This window comes from Apodemus sylvaticus, chromosome 9 (genome assembly GCF_947179515.1).
Source record: "Apodemus sylvaticus chromosome 9, mApoSyl1.1, whole genome shotgun sequence".
NCBI lineage: Eukaryota > Metazoa > Chordata > Mammalia > Rodentia > Muridae > Apodemus > Apodemus sylvaticus.
The window spans coordinates 102,275,246-102,299,388 of record NC_067480.1 but is presented as its reverse complement, the minus strand read 5'-3'; the positions used below and the strand labels follow the sequence as shown (position 1 = coordinate 102,299,388).

The window sequence follows — 24,143 nt, the reverse complement described above, 5'->3', positions numbered from 1 at the left end:
TTGGTCAAACAAACTGTTATAAACTACGCGAATGAAGTCCACGCACTCCTTCGAGTGAAAACAATAACGTGAGTCTACGCAACGCTTACATGTTGGATGGGATATTTAAATGTGCGGGGAAACTCAAAGGTTGAAGAACTAGGCATTTAGACAGTGGTAAGTGGTAATCTTACCTCTTTATACTCCATTACTCTTTCTCACGAGAGACATGCTAGTGCAAACAAGTCAATCAGAATTTCTGTTTAGCAAGATAAAGCTTAGAGGATAGTTTAAAATCCATTTATTATTCTAAATCCATTTCTTCCATTAACATGTTATACATTAGTGTTTACTAACCATGATTCATGTCACAGTTTAGTTTGTTAACTTTTAAATTATTTAACAACCATAAGTTATTGATACATTTTTTAAGTATTACACAGATATCTTAAAACAGGCTTGGGTTCATTTTTGTAATTTTTAAATAGAAAACATTTTAGGCATCTCTTGAAAAAGAAATAAAGCAGGCATTTAAAGTTAGAAAACAAGTAATTCCAAATTTAGTTTTTACAAAAGCCTTCAGCTTTATTGACAAATTATGGCAAACATATTTGACAACTTGTGGTTCCTATTTAGGGAAGCTTACACATGGTACTCCATGTGTGTTTTTTTCTTTTTTCTTTTTTTAACAAATACAGGTTAAAACACTGAACAAATTCAGTTAGCTACATACATACAGTAGCTGCTTATTTTCAACCCCATTAAAACAGCATTTAAAAATTAAATTTACAACTTAATATTGAACATCTCCATCTGACTAACATATATTAAAAGACAGGTTAAAACATCTTATCTACAACTTTATTATCAGCTAGTTCAAAATCATATTACAGTTTTTTAACAACCCTAAACAAAGGTTCTGCTAGTTGGTTGAGACTCAAAAATCTAACAAATTCATGCTCTTTCTTACAAAAGAAAACAGAAAAGGAAATTAAAAAGAAAAGAGAAGAGGGGTTTACACACAACGATTAAAAAAAAACAATCAAGAGAATATCAACCTACAGAACGGTTTATAAAGTACGCTTGCCAGTCTCTTTTTCAGTCTGTTTTGTAAAATAATACTAATGTCCATGTCACGTTAACAGTATAAGGGAATACAAGAAATAGTGGGAGCAATTATGAGCAGCTATCCCTAGAATAGAAAAAACAAACAAACAAAAAAAGGACTATTACTTGTCTTGTTGCTGTTTAAGTGGAGAGCACAGGCTATGAATTGTCTTTGAGGAGGTCACAGGTGAAGAGGACCTTCAATATCTACCATAGGGGTGTTCCCTGTATCCCCCTCTGGCTGACCTTGGTGGTGGTGCCTTCAGGCTGGAGCGAGTTGTGGCCCATTCTTCTGGTGCTATGGGTAAGAGAAAGATAGTAACAGACACATGACTTCACGATTTCAGGTGAAGAAAGTCATTCAAGAAACAGTGGTTCACTAACAAAAAAGAATGACTTCAATGACGAAAGCTAAAGCCTAGTACTGTTTCAGAAGGTGAGACTATGCAAGCTAGCTGTGATAGCTATTTGAATTAAACAGTCAAACTACTAAGATAAATGCACCGCTTGCTATGCACTCTATTTCCAAGCTACTACATTGCAAGAAGTATTTAAACATAATCTTGTCATTTAATCTTTCAATGCAAACTTCTAAAGCAAAGTGCACATAGTAAACCAGTGGTTCTCACCCCTTGATTATCGTGAGAATCAAAGAAGACTCCGAGTAAAACAGAACAAAACAAAATGTCTATTCTCTGTCCCATAAACTAATGAACTGAAATGCTCTGTGAAGCAGGATCTCTGTGTCGTACCTTTTCAGGGCCTCTCAGTTAAAATCTACGATAAACTTCAGATGACAAAATGAGGGCAGAGAGCAGAAGAAGTTGAAGTATGGAAGTATGTACAGAAAGACTTCTCAAAACCCTTTCCCAAAGGCTATTCGGAAAATAAGATGGCCCTTAAAAAGCTAGGGAAATTCTTAGGCAAATGGATGGAGCTGGAGAACATCATACTAAGTGAGGTAACCCAGTCTCAAAAGATCAATCATGGTATGCACTCACTAATAAGTGGATATTAGCTTGGAAAACTGGAATATGTAAAACATAATCCACACTTCAAATGAGGTACAAGAAGGCCCCTAGTTCTGGAAAGACCCAGTGTAGCAGTATAAGACAAAACCAGAACAGGGAAGTGGGAAGGAATGGGTGGGAGAACAGAGGGAGGGAAGGAGGCTTATGTGACTTTCGGGGAGTGGGGAACCAGAAAAGGGGAAATCATTTGAAATGTAAATAAAAAATATATCGAAAAAAAAAAAGCTAGGGAAGCCCCTTAGTGTTTTAAAACTTAGCCAATCCTTCCAAAGAAGAACCCAGAAATCAAAAGCCAGCCAAGTATTTGAGAGGTGTGTGAAACAGAGACTGTATGTAAATTCTGTGTTCCCAGAAAAGGAACTGATTCTTCCTCTTCATAGCTTACAGGTAGATTCATGGTGACAAACCATATGACTCCAGAAACAAGCTTATCTGGGCCAGTTACTCAGAACGTACGCACTCATGGGCAGACAGCAGGCATGAAAAGGCAACTCCCAGTAAGAAGGACACATTAATAAAATTATAGACATACATAGAATCAATGAAAATATCTACTGGGGAATCTCCACTAAGCGCAATTGATGTAGCCCTCTGCCCTGTGGTGCTTCTTGTAAAAGGTTTTAAAAGGTTTCTAAAATAGGATATTAAGATTTAAATTTCAGTACAAGATAACCTTCAACTTACTAAAAACAAACACATGTCAATATTAGGAAAAGACTGCATTTAAGTATACAAATGTTTCTGAGACAACGTCATTATGACGAACGATATTCATGATTGAAATACTCTGTATTATTCATTATTTAAGACAGTGGTGGTTTGAATGAGATGTCCCTCCAATCTCAGACATTTGAATCCTTGATTGACAGGGAGTGGTTCTGTTTGAGAAGGCATAGGAGATGCAGCTTTGTTGGAGGACGCATGTCACTGGTGGTAGTTTTAAGTATTTGATGACTTTGCATGCAATGCATTATCTTTAAATATTTCATCATGTTTCACAAAACGTATTCATTTGTATCGATGTTTGAATTAATACAATGCTTTTCCTCTCTGCGTCAAGCTTGGAAAACGACTAATGTTACTTGCTTAGGATAACTGAAACCCTGAAGTTTCTGAAGTTTCTGAAGTTTTTGAAACATCAAAAACGAATTCCTACTCAGCAAACGCCAAGTTTGTGACTGTATCACTAATAGAGGAAATCAGGGGTTTATGTGTCTTAATCAGGGCCTTGCTTCTGCTTCATACATACTCTGAATTAACAGCTGTAGATCACGGTTTGGAAAATCATTATTCGTTTTGTGTCCAGTTTCCTTCCTCAATATCTTTATCATGATGGCCATGCTTTATGTAGTTGTCACATTTGCCACTCCTGGCAATCAGCTACAGTGTAGACATGGGCAGTACACCGACCTCGAGAGAGTAATCACTGAGTCAGTGTTTCCTGTTGTCACCACTGCCTGTGTCTTTAAACTTGCCATGGTGTGTCCCTCACCCCTCATCTATAATACTTGCAATCCTATATTTTTAATGCAACTACCAAAGACAGAAGGGATCGTCCGAAGTCATCCTAAGCTCAGGCAAGTATGGAACTTTCTGGGGGCTCAGAACAGAAGCAAGAGTGAGAGGAAGAAGCATAAGGTCCCTGGAGGTGGAGGTTTGGAGAATGACAGAGGAATACAATTTAGAAGTGCATTTGGAATTTAGCTGCTCCTTTGGGACTTTATTTACTAGACACTACAGTCTTAAAAATATCTTCAAATTTAGTACATGATTTGGATTCATAGCCGATTGTTTTCAGTCCCATCATGTTGTTACAAGATGTCTCTTAAAAACCAATCCTTACAGCAAAGCTTTAAGACATCCCTGTCTCTTTGAAAATAACAGAGGAAACATGGTGTGTTCCATACCAGGCGATTGCTATGTGAGAAACACTGATTGGGTTATGGTTATAAAATAAATGAATAACAAAATTACTTTTCAGAGAGGTTACATGTACATTTCTACCACGCTGAAATGACTAGAATACCATATACCATAAATCTATAAATTATGAAGTAAATTCATATTTATTTGTCAATAACAAATTGCAGCAAATCTCCTATGCACCAGCTGCTATCCTATGCTATGGCAACAGACACAGTCAAGGAAAACTCACAGAAAAACATGTGTAAATTGTCACAGATCCTAGCACCTTCTTAACTTGTCTTCTAGGAAAATATTCAGAAAAGTAGTGTTGGGGGAGCCCCTAACTTTCCTCATTTCGCTGAAGTTAGACTGAACTCTAATGGCCATCTAGATGAAGAAAAGGTTTTCTGAGCATATCTAGAAATCCATTATGAACTCAGGTCGTATTTAACCTATTTCAGATTATTTTTTCTATAAGACTTTTCTACATTAATTATCTTGTATTAATTGAACTTATCTCTAAAGTGGCTTTCAAGTTCTATCAGGGAAGGAACTTTGTACAGTGGCAAATGTAATAAAAGAACGTAAATGGAAAGTAAGCCAACGGTGTTATTAAACAATGGAAGAGTTTTTAAATCACTTATGAGGAATAAAACAAGCATAGACATTGCTAACAACTTGATTTGTGTGGGGATATATGTGTATTTCTTTTCAAAGTTCTTTTTTTTTATTGCTGAGAGTGAGTAATATATTACCTCCTAACTTGAGTTTCCCAGAATGCCTGGGGTTCATGCCTGTTACATGAGAGACTGTGCCCTTGAGGAGCATTTTCCTTCCTTTGGAGTATAAGTCATCCAGGTTCCTCTTCCTGTGCTCTGACTATTACTCAAATGACCTGCACTCTCTCCACCTCAAAGGCTCTGCTCAGCAGATTCAGGCCCATTAAGCCTCATGCAGATTGTAATGTGCTTGCATTTCTGCAGTGAAACTAGATACTTTAGGGAGCACTCATGGTGGGGAAAAAATCTAGATGATTTTTAAAGTTGCAAAAAAAAATGTCCTAGATATTTTAAACATTTAGCTTCTTGGTGAACATGAAATGCAAGGACTAGCAAGTACTTTTTAAAAATCTGGTGTTATTAAAGTTAAATGGAAGACTAATGTTTTAATATTTGGGTTTTAGGAGGTAGATTTAAAATAACGCATCCATTTCGAAACAATTCAAAAACAGATGGCATGGCGACGTTTTATCATGAGGGCTAAGATAATGTGTTCATGCATTGGTCATTCTCCATAAAGCTTTGCATTTCTGAAACTCACAAAAGAATATCAGAAGAAAGACAGGGACAAATAATGGAACAGGGACTGGTGGAAAGGCCATCCAGAGACCCCACCTGTGGATCTATTCCATCTGCAGATACCAAACCCAGACACCATTGCTGATATCAAGAAGCCCTTGCTGACAGAGCCTGGTATGGCTGTTCCCTGAGAGGCTCTGCCAGAGCTTGACCAATGGAGATGCTGGTAGTCAACCTTGGTCCCCAGTGGAAGAGCTAGGGGGAGAACTGAAGGAGCTGAAGGGGATTGTAACCCCATAGGAAAAATAATAATATCAGCTAACTGGACCACCTAGAGCTACCAGAGACTAAACCACCAACCAAAGAGAATACATGGAGGGAGCCAAGACGCCAGATACATATGTAGCAGAGGATGGCCTTGTTTGACATCAGTGGGAGGAGAGGCCCTTGGTCCTGTGGAGGCTTGATGTCCCAGTGTAGGGGGATGCTAGAGTGGTGAGGTGGGGGTGGGTAAGTGGGTGGAGGAACACCCTCATAGATGCAAAGGGGGGGAAGGGGATGGGGGTTGTGGGGGAAAACCAGGAAGAAGGGATAATATTTGAAATGTAAACAAATAAAATGATTAATTAAAAAAAGAATCTCAGAAAAGTGGTTTAAACCCACCATAAAACCCACCATAAACCCACATACTGCTCATTTGTGTCCTGTTGCAGATCAACAAGTGAAATTCATAACTCATAGGAGGGTTGTGGTTTGGATATGAAGTGTTCGTCCCAGTGCAATGCTGATGGAAGCTTGCTTACAAGTAAAAGGGCTTCTGCAACTTGCCCAGTTCCAGAACGTTAAGTCATTGCCAGACTAACCCACAAATGTGGTCATAGCCAAATGCGTGCTAGGAAATAAGTTAGTGAGGGCACACCCACAGAGATAAATCCTCCCATTCCCCCCTTCCTGATTTTCTGTCTGTCTCCATTCCCTCTATCATTTACTTCTGCCATGATCTTCCTCAACCCAGGAGCCCAATTGGACCTTTCCTCTTTTAAATGCTGCTTCTTAGGTTTTCATCCCCTGAAGACACTAAGCCAGCAGAGAGCACAAACTGATCTCTCCCCCCTTCCCTGTCAAATTCTGCTAAGGGTATTAGGAATGTGACTCAACACCATGGCTGTGTGGCTGAGTAAGACTTTCCCGGGCTGTAAAGCACTTATACAAAGCTCCTCACAAATCTATACCTAGAAGTTGTCTCCTGACTGTTCCTACAGGATATGTTAAGATTAGCGCTTTTGCCATTTTTGTAATTCATTACAATGCCACTTTCTGAGCATCAAATGCAGTCTTATAGTATCATAAGCAATCTTCACAGTTTTCCTACTGGTAGAAATTCTCTAAATCATGAGTGAAGTGTAGATCAGGGGCTGAGTTGGGAGAGATACAGCTTTCCACCTTTGTTGTTTCTTGTGTGGTATGATGTTTTCTTAGCAAGTCTTATCTTTTTGTCCAGATTTACCTGAAACTTACTATATAGCTCAAATTCTCTATGTCAGTGACAGAAGAGTCTGTCTTAACTCATTCCTGTACCACAGAGAACCTAAAGATTGTAGTGAAGTATATTCTTATTGTAGAGTTCAGGTCCAACCTCATTAAAAATGTAGCCAAAAGGACAACTGAAAAAAGGGTTAATGTAACAGAATGCAGAAAATTAAATAGCAAATGATAACTGAATGCAATATAGAAACTGGTCTCACTTGAACTTAAACTTTATTTTCTTTTTGTCAAAGTCTGAACTCTACCAAAAGCTGAGGCATTCATCTACAGACTAGAAAAGTATACAAGCACTTGATAAGAAGCAACACAGGGCAGAATCAAATGGTAACATAGAGCAATGTTATGATTCTTTTCCTTTAGTTCAATGAAGAGGGTGGGCAATGGTTACATTCCTTCACTGATAAGAAAACGTAAGTTCTAGTTTCCTGCTTCTTTCACTTTCCTCTATTTTCTGTTATAATGCAGTGTTTGGGCTCAGAAAGACACTCAACAAGGCGGTTAGTAAATGGAGGAAGAAACAATAAAAACCAGGCTTATACTCCATGATCTGCTCTAAAGGACTGTGCTGCCATGTTCCTCTGTTTGTTGGTTGCCTCTGAGATATAAGCACTACTACTGCCTAAACTTAAATTTAGCTTACAAAGGAACCATTTAGAAAATATTACTATCTCACTGTACCCTAAAGTAGCCTTGAACTCATGAACAATGGGATCACAAGTGTATGCCACATATGACATCTAAAGAGCTTTTAAATAATCCTTACCACTATATTTTTATCTCAAAAGGCTTTTGACACACTGATCAAGAGTGAAAATCAGATGTGTGTATTGTTTTTTTTCTCAGCATACCAAGGAAATTAAAGTTTACCATCCTTAAAATAGGCATTTGAGAGTGGATAATTCAAAGCAAAATTGAGATCTTAAATATACTTAATAATGTAAAATTACCAAATAAGCAATGAAATAATGAGACTCTGGTGCATGTATTTATACATGTGTGTGTGTATGTGTGTGTGTGTATGTGTACATGTGATCACCTCTGGTATGAAACCTATGGAGATCTGAGAACAGTCTTACAGCATTTGTCCTTCATCTTGTTTGAGATAGGAACATAGGGTCTCTTCGTGGTTCAATAAACCAGCCTAACTGGCCTGTAAGTAGAGTCTCATTCCTTAAGTCTGCTTCCCATAATCCTGGAGTAGGGACGCTGGGATCACAGGGAACTGTGTGATTGCCACAGCGTCCAGTTTTCATTTTATTTCATGCTGGCAAGCTTGAACCATCTCCCACCCTTGCTTATTTAGACTGTGCCACCTCTTAGGGAAATGATATCCAGGTACTATCACTAAAAATGATTACAGGTACTTGTAAGAGATGTCTACTTAATTGTAATCTCTTAAATAGTAGAAGAGAAATTAGCCTATTCTAAAATTAATTTTATGAGAACTTCAAAATACTTTGGGAACACAATTTCAGTGGGCTGTCTTGGAGTTAAAAATAGACTTCAAAATTTTATATTAAGATGAAATAACTGTGATATTATTCTTGGGAACACGTAAACATTTCAATATTAAATCCTAGGACAAACAAATTGTTTGCATGTATTATATTTTTTCAGTGACTTTTATGTTCTTGGTAATTTTAGAAAACTCATCTTTTGGAAAATCAATTTCTCAAATGTGTATCTCTATTGATTGTTAAGTATAGCAGGCTTTTGTTCTTCAATCCCAGGGCTGGCAAGAACGCTAGTTGGCTTCATTTTCTTTAGCTGTTTGCACAGATTAATCAATGCAGGCTTATTTTCACACTGGGATAATAATCATCTCACTCCTCAACACAAAATGAGGATGTGCGTGTTCTGCAATCGACGTGAAGTGTGGCAATCGGGTGCCCTGGATTGAAGTATTGCACCCAGCTTCTTTATGCTTCCATTCAAGACTGTATTGATATTATCTTTCTTGGTTCCACACAGCTGTCATTTATGATGCTACTAACGAATGGATGCATAATTAGCTCTCCAGTTCATACATTAAATACATTTTAATAAACAGCTCTTTCCTCTGAGCAGATAATATTGCTGTCCATTCATTGCTGCCAATCTCAGAGAGAAGCAAGAGGGTGTTTCTTATGTGAAGCATCGCATAGCTAAGCCCTGTAATTAAAACACATCCCCATTGAATTATGAGCTATTCAGACATATCCAAAGTAATTTTAGTAATTCTGTTTTAATTAGAAAATATTTTAGATGTGCAGAAACTAATTTTAAATTCTTATTAGTCAAATATTCATTCTCTAAAAATCAATTCAGTGTATAATGTAACAAATCTTAGTTTAATAAAAAAGGATCTGATAATACACTAAATGTTACATGATCTTTATAATCAATACATTTAAATATTTAGTTATATTTAAATTCTAGTATTACAGTGTTGCAAGGAAAGCATTTAATATTATCTACAAATATACAGTTTATATTTCCTACTTCATCAATGAGACCTGGGACACACACACAAAAAAATCTTTACATCTCATGATAAACAAAATAGACTGTAAATAAATGAACTCTTAGATTTGGAGTCCTAGCTACTTGGTAGTTTAACAGGAGAATTACATGACTCCAATTTGAAACTAGTCTTGGATATGTAAGAAAATGTTGCATTCCTGAAAACTATAGAGTAAATCAGTAAATATTCAGTTACCACACGCATGCATGCATACACATATACACACATACAATAACAATAAAAAATCATGCTAGTAGTGTTCATGCTACTTAGCTCAATTTAGCCATTCTACAGAGTGTACCAATTTTTCAAGATACATTCATTCCATATGTCCAACATCAAGCTGAAAACATACTTACAATGTATTATGACTCTGAATTAAGTGTTAATTGGAAAGCATTGGATATTTAGTTTCATTTCAAACCAGCTGTGAACATGAACCCTGGGAAGGAGAATCTATCTGTGAATTTACTTTCAGAGCTCATTCTGATGCCCTCTAAAGATAATATTGCTGACCATTTATTGCTGCTAATCTCAAGGAAAATGAATTCTCTGGTTCTTTCTGTCATCCTCATGAGGAGATGGAGGTGTCTGGGCCAACCTACTGTCAACTCCTCCCACTGTTGATTGGGTAAAGGAGCATTCTAGGAAACTGACTATCCATTTCATAAGAGAAAACCAAAAACCACTGGAGTTTAATGTCTGTATCCACCATAAAGCCAAACGGAACTGTAAAAGGGAAGACTAATTCAAATGAAATCCGGGATGAATGTATGTATGCTTGGAATAAAGAGTATTAACCTACAAGACTGTCTACAGTTCATTAACTAGAGGATACAAATGGATAATAATATACAGGAGGTACATGGAGTTTGACTTGAATGGGCATTTGGATCATCTTTTTCCTGTGTTTGTAAATATTACCATCTTGCTTTGTGTTTTGATGTTTTGTTTTAGTATTTGCTTGTGTCTGTGTGTGTGTTTCCTGTGGAATTTTTTCTTATTTTTTAAGAGTGAGGAAAGTCTAATTAGAACACATTGTATCAAAAAGTTATTTTCAATAATAAAAGAAAAAAATCTAGATGTTATAAGAAAAGATTCTTACCATCTTACTACTTTGTTGTTATAAGATGAATCACTTATCAACAATTATCAACATAATCCATAATCTTGATAACTTGGTGTATAACATTTTATACCAAAATCTGAATTCTCATGATATATATATATCTTAACTAGCCTTTGAGATTTGGGTGCTGAGTCCCTATATTTCTTGTATTTTCTTGGGTCTTGTTTTCCCCTACACAGAGTATGAGTGCAGTAGAATCTTCAGAACTTCACTCTCACAATACATGATTGATGTCAATTTACTTTATTCTATGATTATGCAAAAGAGAGCATACCAATTTCAAATGAACATATGAACAGTTAATTATTGCAATTTGTGTGCAGTACATTAAAATCGATATTTATCATAGTACAGTGCTACTGATAGAGAAGCAGAAGAAAATACTTTTACAGAACAGTAAAATGAGAAAAATCTTTGTGTTTAAATGATATTTTAATGGACATACAAGGCAATAGGTTTCATATGCCATCATCAACCATGTCTAGTATTGGTCTCTTACCTAATCCCTTTCTCATGCCCTTGCTCCCAACTCTTGCTGGTCCCAATGGTTTCCCCTTCTTCTTTGTGTACATGCATACTATTACTGTCTTTGCACCTTGCATATGCTCCGCTTAAGATCCCTCTTCCTTTATCATGGACACACACACACATACACACACACACACATATACCCACACATCAGAGCATTTGTGATGTCTGTTCTTCTGAGTTTAGCTTATCTCACTCTATATATTGATTTCCAGTTGTGTTCAAATATCATGATTTCATTTTCATTTTCAGCTCAATAAAACTTTACCATGTATAGCTGCTAAATTTTTCGTTATTCTGTGATGGTCATCCTGCCTTGTGTTCTTAGCTGCTGTGAATCTGGCAGAAATAATAGTGATGTTCAAGTGTCTCTGTAATAAAGAGACATTTGGGTATATAGCCCAGAGTGATACAAAATGGGCCATGTGATGTGGTGATTCTACTTGCATTTTTCTGAGAAACCTCATTATTTCAGTAGTGGCTCCATAAGTTAATGCTACTACCAGCAGTGAAGAAGGGTTTCTCTTTCCTCATATACTCACATCTGTTTTCATTTTTTTCATGATATTTTCCATTCTTATGGGTGGGATAAAATTTTAAAGTATTTTCAATTTTCATCCTTCTGATGGATAAAGATGGTGGCTATTTTTTTCAAGTGTTTATTGGCCATTTGTGTTTCTTCTTCTGAGAACTGTCTGTTCATTTTGTTCCTGATGGAATTTTTTTAGAAACTAATATTTCATCTCTTCACAAACCATCCTGCTGCATATCACCAAATACAGCACTAATTCCAGTGCATGTGATTCCATAAAGAAAACATGGGAGCTATTTTCCTCAAACTGATGTATCAACTCTGAAAACTAGTGACTTCACTGAAAATATCAAGACATTTCATGAATAATAATATATTCCTCATTAGAAAAAATATATTAGGAGATTTGTAGTCTTCCCACCCAGGAATACATGTGATAGCATTGTAACTTAAACATTATTAAATAAGTAATGTTGTCTAACTGTGAACAGCATTATACTATTTTGGAACACTTGTTTTCTAAGTTCTAGGTTCTAAACTCATAACGATTGTAATCTGGTATAATATGTATGCATTCATCTATTTCTGAACTGAAAACAATGGGAGCAATAGAAACACAATATACTTTGTAAAGAAAGCATCACAATGCTCACACCTACCAGTACCTATGTGCAAAATATGCTCTCCAGTGGCCTTTAAACTAGCTGGGCTTTCTCAACACCCCTGCAGGTGTTATCTATGATCCTGTTGCCTAGAGACCTTTCTAAACACAGATTGCCTTGGCAATGTCATCACCAACATTTCTGGGGACAGACAAAGGGGATGGATCACGGGGGTTATCATGGTTACTTTTTTTCTGTGATAAGAAACAAAGTGACAAAGGCAACTTAGAAAAAAGTGTTTAATTTGGGCTTATGGATTCAGAGGGTTAAAGTCCATGATGGAAGGACAAAGGCGTTGAGGCAGGAACAGCTGAGAACCATGTCTTGGTAAGCAAATGAGAGAGAGAGGAGAGAGAGAGAGAGAGAGAGAGAGAGAGAGAGAGAGAGAGAGAGAGAGAGAGAGAGAGAATATGCAGGAGTACAGTAGGAACAACAACAGCACAAATCTTTTGAAACCTCAAAGCCTGTCCCCAGTGACATGCCTCCTCCAACAAGGATCCTTCCCAAACAGTTCCTATTAATTAGGCACAAATATATGGACCTACTGGGCACAGAGGCCAAGACAGACGGGGCACTGATCTTGGCTCTGATTGCATGTTAGATACATTATTTTGATCTCATTTTGGTTAAACTTGAGGAAAATGATGGGAGGTGACAGATGATCCTGGATCTAGATTGACCAAAGAAAGCTACACTGTAGCATTCTCTATGATAAAAGCAGAAAAAGGAAGTGTGTATTTTATTCATTGATCATCTTCAGTAGAAATTTGGGCAAGGCATGTTGCATGATTCCAGTTCAAGAAGAGACAGGGTTGGAAGATAAGTATAGTTATTTTTGTTGTCATTGTTGAATCGAGGGAACTGTAGATCTCATGGGGTGTTTAGCCTTGTATCTCAACCTAAATGGGTAGTGGTGACCTTGCCAGAATTAAAGTGCTAGATTCTCTTCTCGCTTCCAGAATCATTGCTAGCATTTTTGGGGAAAGAACACCAATCAGTCACTTTGGCATTGCATTTCATGTGAATTGTTCAATGAAGGGAAATTACTTAATGCTACAGCCTTAGATCCTCATCTCTAAAATGCAGGTGTGAGAGATTGTTCCTATAAGATGCTGATGGAGACTATCATATGGAAGATATGTCTATACCTTTTTTCTTCCCTACTTCTCCTTTGAATCCCACTTATTCAGATCTGTAGTCAAGCCTTCTAATGTAACCTATACTCCCAGATCCCATACTTTGTAATCAGGGGCATTTTCATTAGATATAGACTTCCTTAGGATTTGCTTAGTCCTGAGTCACAGTAAGCACCCACATGTGATATCAGCACTGAGTGAAGTTCCGACTATTGATGAAGTACAAAGACAGAGGAGGAGTCTCAGAGCTATACTTTCATTCTGACTTATTTGTCATAAATTGCTTGATATGTTCACATAAAATGAATAAATGTGTAAGAATTTATATGGAGGGCATCAACTTTTGCTGTGCATGGGACACAGTGATATGTTCTCTTGCTGGGTGTGGCATTGCATTATTAAGTAATGACTGCTTCCAAGCATGATTCCATTTTGTAATCTTTATGTTTTCCTTCCCTCACCTGACCATCTGTGCTTTCCTTCCCCCACTTGCCTACCTGACCATCTATCCCTCCCCTCACCTGACCATCTGTGCTTTCCTTCCCCTACCTGCCTACCTGACCATCTATCCCTCTCCCCACCTGACCATCTGTGTTTTCTTTCCCCCACCTGGCTGGTCTTCTGTGTTTTCCTCCCCCTACTCCACAACCATTTGTGCCTTTCTTTCTACATCCTGACATGGCATTACACTTCTATGATATGGCATTTCAAACTCATTGTCTTCTTCATTCTCTATCAGAGGAAGAGGGAGCCTTGTTCAACAAAAGTCCAAGACTATACATTTCTAAATGTCATTTCAAGGCAAACCTGTTTAATAAACATTTTGTAGAATCAGACACCACCCATCACAATGTGATATTATGTTGATAGATCATAAGCAGTCAGCAAGTATTGCTAGATAGAATTATGATTAATTTTTAGTGATACTCAATTCAATAACAGTACATTTTAAAATCAATTTTACATACTAATATTTTATTGACTGTTTCTTAATACATATAAGAAAAATGTTATTTGGGATTTTAAGAGTTACATATGATGGAGAAATAATTTCAAAATCATATGATAAAAATATTTCTGATCTTTCAAGTCTAAATATATTTTAAATGTAGATTACACTGATATCTTTGTGACAAAAGGAATGACACAATATTGAGGTTACACCACGGACTGGACAATGGGCGTGATGGAACATGCTCACCAATGAAGTGGAAATGATCTATGATTGTGATTAATTTCTTTTGAAATTTTGATCAAAACTGATCTGTCCAATTTTCTACACTGGTTCTGTAAGTCAAATCTTACTGTGGAATAACATAAATTAATGTAGCGGACACTTCTGTGAAAATGGGGCAGTGCGTTGGATATAGAAATAATTTCTGAGTTGTCAGAGACAAGATGGGTGTTCTGATCTCTTACCCATAGTAAGGAAAGGGTCTTACCGTAGCTGTCATAAGCATCCTCATTCACTCCATGACCATAGTCATAGTATTCAGGCACACTGCAACAGATTTAGACAGAAGTCAATGATTCTGTAAGCAGGAGAACCAACCCAGAACTTCACATGAAATTTCAAGTCAAAATATGGCCTTCATATTTTGAACCTTCAGCCATAAAAACAATTTTAAAAGAAATGCACAATGATTAAAATGGAGGTTATTGATAAAAGTATTATGATTGCATTATCATTATCATCTATCTTTCTATCATCTATCTATCTATCTATCTATCTATCTATCTATCTATCTATCTATCTATCTATCTATCTGTCTGTCTTTTTATTCTGAATCTGTATATCCAAAGACTTTTATTTATTTATTTTTTATTAGAAATACTCTTTACTTACATTTCAAATGATTTTCCCTTTCCTGGTTCCCTCTCTCCCCGAAAGTCCCATAAGCTCTCTCCTGTCCCCTCACCTTGTTCCCCAATTGACCCCCTCCCACTTCCCTGTCCTGCATGGAGCCTTTCTAGGACCAAGGGTCTCTCCTCCCCTTTGATGTCCAACAAGGCCATCCTCAGCTGCCTATGTATCTGGATTCATGGGCAACACCATGTGCACTATCTGGTTGATGGTTTTGTCCCTGGGAGCTCTGGGAGTACTGGGTGGCTCATCTTGATGTTCCTCCTATGGCGCTGCAAACCCCTTCAGCTCTGTGGGTCCTTTCTCTAGCTCCTCCATTGGGGACCCTGTGCTCAGTTCAATGGCTGGCTGAGAGTGTTCCCATCTGTATTTGTCATGCACTAGCAGAGCCTCTCAGGTGACTGCTATATCTGGCTCCAGTCAGCAAGTAGTTGTGGGCATCGATAATAGAGTCTGGATTTTGTAACTGTATTTGGGATGGATCACTAGATGGGGTAGTCTCTGGATGGTCTTTCCATCAGTCTCTGCTCCACATTTTGTCTCTTTATCTCCTTCTGTGGGTATTTTGTTTCCCCTTCTAAGAAGGACCAGTGTATCCATACTTTGTTCTTCCTTCTTCTTGGGCATCATTTATATGTGAATTGTGTATTGGGTATTGCAAGCTTCTGGGCTAATATCCACTTATCAGTGAGTGCATGCCATGTGTGTTCTTTTGTGACTGGGTTACCTCACTCAGGATGATATTCCACCCATTTGCCTAAGGATTTCATGAATTCATTGTTTTTAATAGCTGAGTAGTATTCCATTGTGTATATATACCACATTTTCTGTATCCATTCCTCCATTGAGGGACATCTGGGCTCTTTCCAGCTTCTGGCTATTATAAATAGGGCTGCTATGAGCATAGTGGAGCATTTGTCCTTATTAGATGCTGGGGAATCCTCTGGGTATATGCCAAGGAGTGGTATAACAGGGTCCTAGAGTAGTATGATGCCCAGTTTTCTGAGGAACTGCCAAACTGCTAGAGACAAGGCTCAGTGGTTAAGAGCACAGACTGCTCTTCCAAAGGTCATGAGTTCAAATCCCAGCAACCACGTGGTGGCTCACAATCATCTGTAAAGCTCTCTTCTCGAGTGTCTGAAGGCAGCTACAGTATACTTATATATAATAAATTATCTATCTATCTATCTATCTATCTATCTATCTATCTATCATATATCCATCCATTGTCATTTATTTATTTATTTATTTATTTATTTATTTATGGAATATTTATGTTGGTCTTCACTTCTTATTTGACACATTAAATTTCTCTTCACACACAAGTCTAAAGCTTCAAAAATTGGTGAGAGAAAAGATGTAGAGTCTAGTTTTAAGGAAAAGATCGCATTGGTGATCTGATGTGTGTGGCCTTTACTATTGACAAGTTTAGAAATATGTATCTTCTTTTCTGGTCTATAGCCATGTCAACTATTTAATCTATTTACTTTCCCTCAGTCTTTCCCTATTCAATAACTATGAAAATGGCACTGGGTTCTGTTTCTCTTTAAAGGATCACAAAGTCTTCCTCGCTCACAGTAGTTTCCTGCTTGGCCCCAAGGCACTGCTACTTCCTGTCACAGACCTCATTTCAGTTGGCATCTATCCTTTGCTGTGATTAGCCCTCTCCCTGTGAGGTTTCCCAGTGCCCTTCCTAGTTTCTGTTTGATGACATCAGGCTGCTATTGCCATGACTCCACTAAAAGAACTCTTATGCAGATCCTGATGTTTTCAAATACAATACCATTTCCGTGTCATTTCTCTTTAAAGTCATGTGACACCATTGGTCATTCATGCTCCTTTACATGCTCTCCTTGCTTTGAGGTATGTCTAACTCATTTCTTCAATTTTCTGTATTAGTAAGCTTTTTATTTTCTGACTACCTACTCTCATCCATTTATTAGAAATGTTTTCTTTTCTGTTCTAAGAACAAGCTCATTGGTGGCTATATTTAAACACCCACTCTATTCTTAGGACTTTTAAAATACATCTCCACCTTCTGCACTTCCCCTTTGCTCTCAAATGTCTGACAGTCCACTGTCTATTTCTATTCATTTGTCAAATGCACTTTTACAAATTCAAAAATTAAAATGGTTTTCTTCCCACCTCGTCCCTGTTTATTTCACATTCTTCTATCATTATTACTGGAAGTATGTTACTGTCACTCAAGTGGTAATATGTGGGCTTCTATTTCTTATCTCATGTGTGATGTTCAACCTGAATGGCAAATTCCTTCATTTCCACTTGCAAATATGTTCACAACCTGAACATACCCCAACATTTCCACAGTTGCAGCTGTAGCAAAAGAGTTTGCCATTTCTCTCTCAAATGATGCAACCTCTCGCTAACTGCTTTTTGTGCTCCCCTCACTTTCATCTGTCTACTTTTCTACATAGCAGTCATTTTTATTGATAAGTTAAATCATCTGAGTTTTCTACTAAAAATCCACAGATGTCTTCCCAATGTCCTTTGTGGGGGGTGGGGTGGGGAAGAAGGCAAAAAAGTTATAAAAGTCTGTTATCAGGCTGCACTCTGTCACTTCCCCCTTCCTTATTCAATTCAGGGCACATCATGCCAAAGAAAGTTCTCGAATTATGGAGACATACTACTGTGCAGTGTCTTCACAGCTGCTGACCCATTATATAGAAAATGCTTTTCCTAAATGTTCAGTTTTACTTTCTTTCCACGTTTGTAAATGACATCTGTCATTTCCAATAGGTTCTCCTGGTCATTCCGACGAGCATACAGCCACATACCCACTGTTTATTCAGCGTGGCACTTGCCAATCTTAGCCTGTTTTCACCTAACACAACGACTGCATGCTCATGTCCTCAGCATCTACTTTCCACTTCTGCTTAGGCTTCTAGCTTTTGCGTATTTGCTTCTCCCTGATTTACTGTCTGTCAGTGTCCCAGGCTGATTTTCTGTAGCACTGGTTGGTATGTGACAGCCTCTCCAGATTTATGACATGCAGGAGGAGTTCATTGTCTATAGGAGGGTAATTACAGACTTGGGCATAATGCAGTCCCAAGAATCTTAAGACATCTTAAGAATAATATACAAGAATTAGAAGTTATCACTTTGATAATTCTTTTTTTTTTTTTGAAAAACAGACAGAAAACTATTTTTTTCTATATTGTTTACATTCCAAATGCTTTCCCCTTTCCTGGTTCACCCCTCCCATAAGTCCCATAAGCCCTCTTCCCTCTGCCCATTCCCCAATCAACCCCCTCCCACTTCTCTGTCCTGGTACTCCCCTACAATGCTGTATCAAGCCATTCCAGGACCAGGGCCCTCTCCTTCCTTCTTCTTGGGAATGGTGCACTCTGGAAATCAGTCTGGCGGTTCCTCAGAAAACTGGGCATGACACTTCCAGAGGACCCTGCTATACCACTCCTGGGCATATACCCAGAGGATTCCCTAGCATGCAATGAGGACAAATATTCCACTATGTTCATAGTAGCCTTATTTATAATAGCCAGAAGCTGGAAAGAACCCAGATGTCCCTCGATGGAGAAATGGATATAGAAAATGTGGTATATTTACACAATGGAATACTACTCAGCAATTAAAAACAATGAATTCATGAAATTCTTAGGCAAATGGTTGGAACTGGAAAATATCTTCCTAAGTGAGGTAACCCATTCACAAAAGAATACACATTTTGATAATTCTTACATTTTACTATTCTTATAGGCTCTAGAGTAAGAAAGAAAAGTCTATACTTTAGTTATGAATATCATGTTTTGCCTAAACAATTCCCTGGTTTAAATTATCTATAATCCATTGTCATCTACTTGAATATTACATTAATTAAATATCTTAGTATTATTGATTCCTTTAATTGGCAACGTCAGACCTTGAACCCACTAAACAAGTGTTCCATCAAAGAGCTCCGTTCCCAGCCCCAAATCCCTTTAGGTAGAGAGCACAATGGCAAGAAAATAATTTCATACCAAATATCAAATGGTATATAAAATTTAAGGATTGATATAGGTGTCGAATTTTAGGTAAAAAGAAAACACAAAAGGAACTAGAATGATGTGCTTTGTGAGCGTGGATCTTACTCTTCAAGAGAATCCTCTAGATAGTAACAGATCAAGTATCGAAAATGTTACTGAAAGTAAAGGCACAGAAAGAAAAGTCTATACTTTAGAAAGTAATGAGAAACATAGAGACATTTGATTGCATTTATTTTCCCAGGATGCCATTTATAGTGAACAACTGTAATTTTTTTGTAAGAGGAGCTACAAAAAGATAAAATTTCTTAGCCCACCCTTGCTGCTTTCAGTATTTACACAGAAGCTTTTAAAATAATGCTGAACGATAGATATTCTCCCCATCTCTCTATCATAGAAAGTTAATGGCACCGACTGGTAACTGACCATCTCTATCTTCTTTCATACATATATCTTAATAGAAATGATTCACACTTGGGCTGACGAGATGACTCAGCAGTTCAGAATCAAGGTCTTCTTACAGAAGAATATGAATTAGGCTCCCAGCAGCTAAGTCCACTGGCTCACAACCACCTCTAACTAGAACTTCCTTTTTTCCCCACAGATATTTTTCATCTTTCTTTCTTTTTGCTTTTTTATTAGATATTTGCTTTTTTATTAGATATTTATTTATTAGATAATTTCAAATGGCATCCCCTTTCTGCATCACCCCTCTGAAAACCCCTTATCCCATCCCCCCCTCCTCCTCCTTCCCCCACCCCCAATTTCCTGACTTGCATTCCCCTATTGGAAAGTGGATCAAAATACCCATGGCTCACAACAAACCAATAGAATGAGCATAGGGTCCCCAATGGAGCAGCTAGAGAAAGGATCCAAGGAGCTGAAAAGGTTTGCAGCCCTGCAGGAAGAATAATAATATAAAAAAAGCAGTACCCCCAGAGCTCCCAGGGACTAAACCATCAACCAAAGAGTACACGGAGGGGCCCATGGCTCCAGCTACATATGTAGTAGAAGATGACCATTTCAGACATCAATGAAAGGAGAGGCCATTGGTCCTGTAAGTTGGCATTCTCTTTTGGATTCTGTAGACACCCGCATTTATCTATCTATCTATCTATCTATCTATCTATCTATCTATCTATCTATCTATCTACTATCTATCTATCTCTCCACTCCTACATGTATATGCATGCTAAAAATAAAAATAAACATTAAAAACAAAAGGAAGGATACAAACTATTTCAGGGTCCTCATACAGAGTCTGCAAATTCCTGTTAGACATTGAGTTAAGTTTCTGAGACTTACAATGTGACAGACATGAGAAATTGATTTAATGATCAACACTGGAAGGGGAGGATGCTGACATTGGTAAGAGCTTTTCTTTGAATAAATCCCTGGTTCTACTTCCAGGAATATACTGTCTCTGGACAGTATTGCCGAACATTATCTGCTGCCATTACTACATCACATCATTTGGCCATCATCAAGATTTGCATTGATTAAGCCAGTGGAAGTCAAGGAGAAAGACTATTATTAAGAAACCACAATTATTGTTTCTCATGAAAGACATAATCATACCAAGAGGGAATTGTCTCTTTCAGATTATAAGACACACAATGGAAAGCCATAGAAAATGATGGCTAACTGTCATAATGGACTTAGTAGGGCCTGGCTCTTTGTTTACTCAGAGTTATTTCCATAGGAAGAGCTTTACTTTGACAAAGAGTTCTTAAGCAATGAGCATGCCCAGATACCCTTCTGGCTATATGTACTTTAGAGACAAAACAAAGAAGCCAAGGTGTATGCAGATATAATGGGAAAAGCAAGTTCATTTCAGATTTAAGAACAATCTCCTTCTCTTGGATTTGTGCACCTTAACTTTCTTTTTTTTTTTTTGGATTTTATTTTTTTATTATTTTTTATTTACATTGCAAATGATTTCCCCTTTTCTGGGTCCCCACTCCCCGCAAGTCCCATAAGCCCTCTTCCGTCCCCCTATTCTTCCATCCACCCCTTCTCACTTCCCTGTTCTGGAATTCCCCTATACTCTTGCACTGAGTCTTTCCAGAACCAGGGGCCCACTCCTCCATTCTTTTTGGACATCATTTAATTTGTGGATTATGTCCTGGGTATTCAACGTTTCTAGGCTAATATCCACTTATCAGTGAGTGCATACCATGATTGATCTTTTGAGACTGGGTTACCTCACTTAGTATGATGTTTTCCAAAAAATGTGGTATATTTACACAATGGAGTACTATTCAGCCATTAGAAACAATGAATTCATGAAATTCTTAGACAAATGGATGGAGCTGGAGAGCACCTTAACTTTCTTACTGATGGTCAAGCACTGGCTCCATGAGTAAGGACAATGCCGGGCATGTGGCAGCCTGTGCCATGGGCAGCACTGCAGCTTCAGACTTTCTACAAGAAGAAACTTCACTCTACAGCGTTGCTTAACTCACAGTTTTTTAAGAAAAACAAATGTTTTAAATATTGCTTTAAAAAAAGACAGAAGGGTGAAGAACATTTTGCTGAGAGAGGCTGGCTGACTCTATCTGGTGTGTGCTAGCTCTAGAATTTAGATTGATAGATGTTTTGGAAATGTAGACCTTATTGAGAAGTTGCATTTTCGGTATTCCAACAGCAAGACATGATTAATATTGCTTTCAGGTATCATCACACTTTTCCATTAGGTTCCCCAACATTGATGGTTTTGGGAACAGTCCTTGCACGTCTTCCAGTAGGAAGGAAAATATACAAACTGCAAAGTCTCCAAAAAGGAAAAATGTTGATGTATTCCCTTTAGATCGGCATATGAATACATACATTCCCCAGGAAGATGCAGGGGAACCTTCCTGGAGAGCTGCCATGGTTCCCAGAAAAGAGCATCAGAATTGCCAGATGCGCTAATCAGAAACATTTATCACCACTCTCACATCTCTCCTTGGCTCTATTTCATTTACTGTTATGGCTACTGAGTCTTCACTGTCTCCTGTTTTCACAATCATAGCTTCTAGAATACCTAATATGTTCCTTTCTGATCACTTTATACCAGGTGCCTTGTCTGGGGAGAGGTAGGAAGAATCCTGTGCTGAGAATTTTACAAGGTACCAGACCTTACAGAATCCCCTCAGTACCTAACTGATCATGGAGATATGTACATCTCAGAGATCCTGTGTTTTGAGCTAGTTCCAGTAATTAGAAGCTGAGATATTCTGTATTGAGGGAATGGTGTGTATTTTTTTTTAACAACGGAAAGAAGAAACGCCACTCATAGTTGATGACTAGAAAGAGGACCTAATAATAGAATAGTTCTTGTTATCTCCTCCGAAACAGGCAGTACTTTCCTTCCTTCCTATGACACTGCCTGGCTCAGTGTTCCTTGGTGCCATCTAAGACATGCAGAGCGATACTCCAAATTCATTAAAATGTATGTGAGAGTAAATCTCCTTTCTTCTATTTCTGTTGGCCTCTCCTGATGCTGGCTGGAGAAATCAGCTATTCATCCCACTTTTACAGGTCATTAGTATTAGCCTCCCAACAACCGGAGTCCTTGTGTGGAGAGGTGGACTCTTACAAACCCTTCATCTCGTGGGCAAGCTTTGCTCAGCGACTCACACTCAACTATAGGACTCTCTACTATGTAATTTTAACCCACACCTCACTTAACAAAGCTGACAATAAAAGATTTCCTTTGTGGTTAACACTCATTGTTGAATGGATGAATGAACGATGGATTAAAAAGAAGTTAAGAAGGAGATCATTGTATTTCAGTATCAGGAATATTGAAGTATTTTTCTGGAAGAGATGGGATAGAGGAAAGACATCTGCTTGCATTGAGAGCAACGGAGCAGTAGTAGTATACATGCACACACACAGGTGGGGAGAGGGAGGGAGAGAGAGAAAGAGAGAGGGAGAGAGAAAGAGAGATAGAGAGAGAGGATAAAAACAACAACAAAACCACTCTTTTCCTTTTTGATTTATTATAGCTAAAATTTGTGAGAAATTATTCTGTTAAGGATCCTATCTCTTATATTCCAATTTTCCCATTTATTTCATTTTTCAAATATTTGCTAATACTAAAGCCATTTAAATATAAAATGCTAATAAATAGGTATTGTTTGAGCAAATCATAAGAAAATTCAGATTTTGTATATTGCAGGTCTTAGAAAAATTAGATTCAGTATGGTCACGATAATAACTAAGCTCTCAATCACTAATAATGTCCTAATTTTAACTAACACTTCTATAATTGTAACTGAGCTGAGAAACCCTTCCCTTTATGTTTTATAAAATATGAGATAGAATGTTAAGAAATTGAGACTGCAACAATCAGGCTGTGTTTATACAGAATTCATTGGTCCTCTTAAGTGACTTCAAAAACAGAATAAATGAAAGACACATAATGATGGCGCAGCATTCTGAAATATAAATAAAAGTATAAACACCACATTTTATTATGATTAAGGTCAGTTTAAGTATTAATTTCATTTTTCTTTTATATAAAAAATCAAGCATGGTACTTTGGTACATATAAAGAAAAAAGTGATTGCTATATTTAGGCAAATTAACATGTTTAAAAATAATGCAATTTTCTGAACATCACATCTGAAGCTATGTAATACTGATGCAACTACACTTAGCATTAGGACACATGCTTCACTTTGTTCATAGCAGTTTTATTAGTAATAGCCAGAAGCTAGAAAGAACCCAGATGTCTCCCAACAGAGGAATTGGATACAAAAAATGTGGTACATTTACACAAAGGAGTACTAGTCAACTATTCAAAACAATAAATTCATGAAATTCTTAGGCAAATGGATGGAACTACAAAGCATCATCCTGAGTGAGGTAACCCAATCACAAAATAACACACATGGTATGTTCTCACTGGTAAGTGGATATTAGCCCAAAAGCTCAGAA

General features: G+C 37.5%; 1 protein-coding gene across 1 annotated transcript in view; it reads right to left on the bottom strand.

The window, feature by feature from the left end:
- Positions 1-1,286: 1,286 nt before the first annotated feature.
- Khdrbs2 (KH RNA binding domain containing, signal transduction associated 2) overlaps positions 1,287-24,143 on the bottom strand; it is a 471,528-nt gene continuing 448,671 nt past the window's right edge. The window contains exons 8-9 of the mRNA XM_052192875.1: positions 14,798-14,856; positions 1,287-1,384 (exon numbers count right to left, since the gene is read on the bottom strand). Of these exons, the coding sequence (XP_052048835.1) occupies positions 1,287-1,384; positions 14,798-14,856 (157 nt within the window). The remainder of the gene's footprint in view (positions 1,385-14,797; positions 14,857-24,143) is intronic.